The sequence below is a fragment of the Lactuca virosa genome, chromosome 1 (assembly GCF_052849685.1).
Source record: "Lactuca virosa cultivar CGN04683 chromosome 1, Lactuca_virosa_CGN04683_v6, whole genome shotgun sequence".
Lineage (NCBI taxonomy): Eukaryota > Viridiplantae > Streptophyta > Magnoliopsida > Asterales > Asteraceae > Lactuca > Lactuca virosa.
Genome location: NC_136426.1, coordinates 188,037,083 through 188,044,088, shown reverse-complemented (window position 1 = coordinate 188,044,088; position 7,006 = coordinate 188,037,083). Strand labels below are relative to the sequence as shown.

At 40.0% G+C, this 7,006-nt stretch overlaps 1 protein-coding gene across 1 annotated transcript; it reads left to right on the top strand.

Annotated features, from left to right (window-relative positions):
• Nucleotides 1-4,627: 4,627 nt before the first annotated feature.
• On the top strand, nucleotides 4,628-6,665 carry LOC145125461 (uncharacterized). The gene is made up of 4 exons (XM_079060925.1): nucleotides 4,628-5,357; nucleotides 5,429-5,900; nucleotides 6,094-6,448; nucleotides 6,540-6,665. The coding sequence occupies exons 1-4, from the start codon at nucleotides 4,628-4,630 to the stop codon at nucleotides 6,663-6,665; spliced, it is 1,683 nt and encodes a 560-aa protein (XP_078917051.1).
• Nucleotides 6,666-7,006: the final 341 nt, after the last annotated feature.

Genomic DNA, 7,006 nt, shown 5'->3' with positions numbered 1-7,006 from the left:
CTCAGCATATCATGATAGCGGGTATTCCGCATCTCCTCATCCCCTGCATACTGGGGTACCAACAAAGCCCTCTCCCGGAACTTGGCAGTGATCTCCGCCACAGTCTTCGTAGTCTGTCTCATATCCAAAAACTCCTTGGCCAGCTGCTGAAGCTCTAATCCTGGCGCGAACTCAGCTCTGACTCTGGTCACGAAATCAGACCAAGTCATAGCCTCGATGGCTGGGGATCCCAACGAGTCACCAACCGACTCCCACCAATCTCTAGCTCTATCCCTCAAGCATCCCGCAGCAAAACGAACCTTCGACCCTTCCGGGCAGAAGCTCGTCAACTGTGCAGACTCAATATCTGCGATCCATCTCCTGGCAGCAATGGGGTCCTTCGCCACGTGAAAATCCGGCGCACCACTCCCCCTGAAGTCCTTGAAGAACAGTGTGCGCGTACCCATTTGGCTAGACGCCATATCGCTCTTGAATGCCCAAAGGCGATCATCCATCAGCTCAACGATCCCTTCCTTGAACGACCCAAAAATGACCGGGGTCGCATCAAGGATACCTCTCGTGATCTCAGACGCGATAAAAGTGCGTAGCCCGTTATCAACCCTCTCGGATGCTGCACCCGAGCCTGATCCTGATCCTGTCCCAGATCCGGAACCTCCTGCTCCATGTCGTGTGGTCACCATACTGAAAATAACCATATAAACGTCAGGATCATACATACTCCCGAGAGGTCTCACACACTCTCCAAGTTCCCTGGTTCCATCTTGGCCCTCCTTGACTCGAGTACGGATCCTCTGCTTCCAGTAGTACGGGCCCATACTACCTTCCACATCTATCCGTACTTTCCTCAAGGATTGCTTCAACTTCACCAAGTCCCTTTACCGATACCACTCCTCCACTAATCTCAACCTAGGCTTTCCTAGGGCACCCTCCGACCTACTCTCTGCCATCAGCTGCATTAGAAGTCCCTACCATCTTCCCCAAACTGGATTGCGAATACTGTTACATATCTGCTCACTAGTTGGTTAAAGTTAGCCAGGACCCATATAGCACAAAGCAAGCAGCATTCATGCATTGAGTAACCACATCAAGCATAACCTAATCAGGCTATCCTACTGCTGACTAGACAGTCCTAGCATACAACTCACAGAACAGGCATATAAGGCATCCTTCCTAGATCCTCAGCCCTAGTATAGAATGCAGTTCCCAGAATCATATATCATATAACATAACATAGCAAGTATGGGTATCTTGGGGAAAACTAACTTGAGCTCGGTTGGTCGCATGCATCACACACCTTGTTCTTTTTCAACATTCTTTTTTCTTAAATTTCAGAAAACATCTCTCTTTGTGAAAAATATTTTAGTCCCTCGGTTTGAGTCCAGACACCCCCGAGGGTGTGTCCGAATCCCTCAAACCAGGGCTCTGATACCAACTTGTAACATTCCAATTTTTAAGGCCAAAATTTTCATTTTTAAATTAAGTACTTCATAAAATAGTGTACCAAAACATTGTCGAGGTTACATCAAATTATAAAAACCATAACGTCATGTCTAAAAATCACAATGTCAAAAGTAGTGAAAATCATAGTACAATCCCAGAAACTCCATGCGGAAATCATGTGTGTGTGTGATGCGCTGCTACACCCTCAACTCCTCCCCTTTGGACGAAGAGGTACCTGAAACCAAAACTGAAATTGTAAGCATAAAGCTTAGTGAGTTCCCCCATCATACAACATACCATATAATATCATCGGTATCTTTCAACCGGTATCTGCCATCGGTATCTTTCAACCGGTAACCTCCATCGGTATCTTTCAACCGGTAACCGGACACAATTTCACCCCTATCAGTATCATGTAATAACAGGATATAATCATACAGTCAGGCATATCTGGGCACTAATCTACCCTTCGTTCCTAACGACCGATGTCAGAGAAGAACTATTCCCTGCCACTACCACTAACGCACATAGCATATCATGTAGGCATATCTCATGACCATATAACATAAACATACCAAGGTAATTATCACAAATACAATTATCTACTAAATACCCCTGTTGGTGGGCCAGCATTGTGGCCTTAGACCCACCCCTACTGGAAGGTAACTCACCTCGATGTCGTGTAGTGTCTGAAACGTCCTCGGCGTGAAGGTCGACTTCCTTCGACTCCCCAATCCCTACACGACAATCCTTATAAGTTATCAATATGAACATGCAACCCAACCCAGGGTCAACTCAAATCCATCAAGGTCAACATTGGTCAAAGTCAACACCCAGTTGACTTGACTCGCCGAGTTGGTCTACCAACTCGTCGAGTCCATACTCCACTAACCCGATCCAACCCCGACTCTACTCGTCGCGTATAGCAAGAACTCGACGGGTTCTCCTTCATTCAACCCGTTAGGACCATCTTCATCTGACTCGCCGAGTTCATCCTTGAACTCGTCGAGTTCATCTCCCTCATAAGAATGTGTCCAGTCTATGACTCGCCGAATTGTATGAACAACTCGTCGAGTCCATCTTCAAAGATTGGGAGATTGCCTTGGACTCGCCGAGCCTGCTCTAAGCTGTCGTCAAGTCCCAAGACTCCCAGGCCCCTAATGGGTCTAAACAACTGAGGGGCCTTCCACCCTCGCATCTGGTCCAATCAAAAGTAAGGATTTGGCGACAATGCACCCCGACTCGCCGAGTCCCAAGAAAGACTCGCCGAGTCCATCCTTGTCCATTACTATACATTCGATTTAAATGGGTCTGAACTCATCAAAACTACAGATCTGGCCTCCTAATGTCCATTTTACACGTAAAGTTCCAAACTTTGTGCACATGCATGGGGTCTTTGGCTCAAATATCCATAAAAGGTGATCTTCAAGATGCATGGGGATCTCATGGCCATAAAGTTGGCACCTTTATGCCATGAGACCCCTCCTAAGGCCCAGATCTGAAGTCAAACTCCATTCATCCCTTTAAATTCCGAAGATGGCTTAGAAAACTCCCAAAAACCCCAACCCCAAATATGAATAAGTAGATAAAAGACCAAGACACGAGATTTTTACCTTGAATGACCTGGAAATGGACCAAAATGCCTGGATCTCCAAGCCCCCACTCGAACTCTCAAGCTTCTTTCTCCTTCTCAAGCTTCACAATCCACCAAAAGCACCAAAATGGCCTTAGAACACACAAAAATGGCTAGGGTTTCGATATACAGCTTTCTGGGAGTGATAAGGACGATGGAGGCTGAGATGAGATGTTTAAATAGGGTGCAAACCCTCAAATTTAGGGTTTCACTCAAACAACACCTACTCGCCGAGTCGCCAGGAATCAGGTGTTACAATTCTTCTTACAAGTAACGTTATAGGCTTATTATATGAAACCAATAAATTTATAACAAAATGTTCTTGTTGATTCCATTTTTGTATAATAAATCAACAAAGTAAGGCAATGCTCTCAAATTGTTCTTATATTTTCACATAAGAATTATATCTAAGATAAATTTAGGTATATTTTACATAACAAATAGTGAACCAGAAGATACACTAATGTTGAAGGAGAAATATTCAATCTAACGTACTACCCCAAAATTATCCTAACAACTTGTTCCCTAGTTGTACTTAAAGATGGAAACGGATGGATTTGGAGGTGAGGTGAGGGATTTGGACGGAAAACCTTGTTCCCGAGTTTAAATTATCGAAGGAAAGTGAGGGGAGGTGAAGGATTTTGAAGCCCCATTTTCCTTCCAAAATTTCCTCCCAATTTGGGCGGATTCGGGAAGAAAATCGGAAGGATATGTCCATTGAAAATATTACGGACCATAATACCCTCAACCCTATTTATAAAATCACATAGCCGCATAATCAATACCTCCCTACATAATTCTTATTCGTCATCCCTGCTCAGTTCGTCCCAGTAATTCAATTCGTCCCCTGACCAGGTATGTCTTCCATATCCTCCCTGTATAATCTTCTTGCTCAATTCCTCCATCTAATCATCTTCTCTATGCATGAAACCATTGAATATGAAAAGATTGTACAAAATCGAAATTATCTAGATCGAATTTTTGATGTGGGGTAATATATAAGAGTTGTCATGTAAAAGATTTGTCATATGTGAACAGTGTATACGTACCTGTTGGATGTTCTTGTTGACACTAGTCTGATTACCCATGAGACTAAAGTGAATGTGTGGAAAGTAAACCCACTACAAAAGACAAACATTTATTTTTTTTGTTAACAATTCATATTTTAATTTCATGCATATTTTTCTTATGAATTATTTAAACAATGTTACTTCTTTAGTTAAAAACATACATGTAGATTTATAAAAGAACATTTATCATTCATCAAATGAATATTTAATATATCTTATTAGAATGAAGAAGAGATAGTCACAAAAAATACCATATTATACAAAGTTTGCATAAAAAGTCAAAAGTCAACAGTTAATCTTTGTCATTGAGATTTTTTTTCCTGATTAAATAATTGGTTTTGGTCTTAGCCTATTGCCCATAGCACACACAATTAGTTGACCTCAAATCATTAAGAATTAAGAAAGTGCCATGACTTTGTCATTGAGATTTTTTTTCCATTTTCTTTTTCTTGATCAAATGAATTTTTAGGATTAGGAAAGTGTCATGACCAACCAAGATGATGATGGAGAAAAAAGACGAAGGCTAGTGGTTACTCTAATGTTCATGGCCATTGTAATACAACGTAGACTTTCGAAAAAAAGTAACCATAATTTACTTATTAAGGAAGAAATATTAAAGCGTCAACTTGAACGAGAACGACTATTACACAAACTTATTAAAGGTGGGAAATGTCGTGAGCTTATTCGTGTGAGTGAACAAGCATTTAGAAAGTTGTGTACTATCTTACGACGTGATGGTGGACTGCGACCTACGCAACGCATGTCTGTTGAAGAACATGTTGCAACGTTTCTACACATCGTAGGTAACGATAGGAGAAACACAATGGTCTCCTTCATTTATAGGCGTGCTAAATATACAACAAGTAGGTGCTTCCATAGAGTTCTTCGTGCGGTTGTAGCACTAGAAAGTTACTACATTCAACAACCTAAAGGTGATGTGGTCCCGAAAGAAATTCAAGAGAAAAAGAGATTTTATCCCTACTTCAAGAATTGTGTAGGGGCAATTGACGGGACACATGTTCGTGTAAAAGTACCCAATAGAGATGCCCCTAGATATCGTGGTCGCAAGGGTTACCCTACCATAAATGTCTTAGCCGCATGTTCATTTGATTTGAAGTTTACGTACGTTTTAACCGGGTGGGAGGGCACTGCCTCAGACTCAAGGATAGTGAAAGATGCACTTAAAAGAGATGATAAGCTACTAATTCCTAGGGGTAATTTTTGTTAACTAATTTAATTTTGTGTGTAGTCTTTTATTAGAAAACTAATTTCATGTTATTTATAGGCCGATATTGTTTGGTAGACGCTGGTTTGCCTCATACCATTGAACTAATGACACCATATAGAGGTGTCAGGTATCATTTGAAAGAGTATTTTGCTCACCCCCCAATGAATGCAAAAGAGTTGTTCAATCTTCGACATGCTTCTTTATGTAGCACAATAGAACGGGCATTTGGTGTTTTAAAAAGAAGGTTCCCAATCGTTAGAAGTACACAAGAACCTTTTTACTCGTGCGACACACAATCGGACATTTTTGTGGCATGTTGTATCTTACACAATTTGTTACTAGACGAAGATCGTGATAAAAAACTTGAACATGAAGTCTTACAAGAGGTGTTGGATGAACAACTGCAACAAGTGAGACATGATGTTAATATCGGACGTGTGCGTAGTGATGGGGCTGAGGAATTGAGGAACGCTATTACAACTCAAATGAGGAATGGTTACTTGTTGAAACCAAACAATGAAATAGATATGTCTAATTAGATTTATAGTAGATCAACAATTTATCAGTTTTAGTTCATTCTGTTAATTTAGTTTAATTTTGTAGTGACATTTGCAATTTATTTTTTTGATGGTGTTATTTAAATTATGAGCCCTTTCTTTTTTATAAATATTTGTATAATTTTTAACAATGTATTTCTCGTTATGTTATCTTTGTATGTACAGAGAAATCATGAACAAAAGGGCAGCAGATGGAAGTGTTGTGAAAAAAGAAAATTTGACATGGACAGACCAAATGGATAATGTTCTAGTTGATGCTCTTGTAAAGGAAGATGATATAGGTAATCGGGTGAATGGTACATTTACTTCGCAAGCATATGCGAACATGATTGTAGGGTTGAGTAAAGACTTTAACAAGTCTATTACAAAAGATCAACTTAAAAACAAAATGAAAACTTTAAAATGTAATTTTAGTAAATGGTATGATATGTATCGGGGTACTTCGTTGAGTGGGTTCTCATGGAATTCTCAAACAAAACACATTGAAGCAGAGGAGGAAGTATGGGAACAATTAATTAAAGTACGTGTTGGTTTTACGTTTGATTTTTTGTTTTATATAACTTTTTTACCATTAACTTTACTAATTAATTTTTTGGTTTGTTTATAAACAGGCAAACCCTGAAGCAGCTGTATTCAGGACCAAAAAAATTTCAAGCTACAATCACTTGGTGATGTTATTTTTAGATGATAGAGCATCGGGATCAAAAGCGGAAACAGCAAAAGAAAAAAACGCCTGATTAAACAAATCCAAAGAACTTAAAATAGAAAAAAATGCCGATGTGGATAAACTAATGGCAAATAAGGAGGTAATTTTGGAAAACGAACACAAAGATGATGATGAGGACATTCAAATAGTGTCAGCAACAGATGTTTCACCTGATGGGAGTTCAAAAGCCAAGAAGCTGAAGAGTAAAAAAAGAAAACTAGAAAGCAAACTTCAAGATGAAGATGAAGTAGTAGCTGAACCTGAACCTCAACCTCAACCTCAACCTCAACCAGAATCTTTTGAACATAATATTGTGCAAACATTTAAAGAAATCGTTGATGTTATGAGGGAAGGGAACAAATCTCGTGACTA

Bases quoted from the DNA above. Each gene is read 5' to 3' on its own strand.
- LOC145125461 (XM_079060925.1), top strand. From the start codon at position 4,628: ATGACCAACCAAGATGATGATGGAGAAAAAAGACGAAGGCTAGTGGTT. The intron at 5,358-5,428 runs GTAATTTTTGTT...TGTTATTTATAG, and splicing joins TAAGCTACTAATTCCTAGGG to GCCGATATTGTTTGGTAGAC. The intron at 6,449-6,539 runs GTACGTGTTGGT...GTTTATAAACAG, and splicing joins TATGGGAACAATTAATTAAA to GCAAACCCTGAAGCAGCTGT.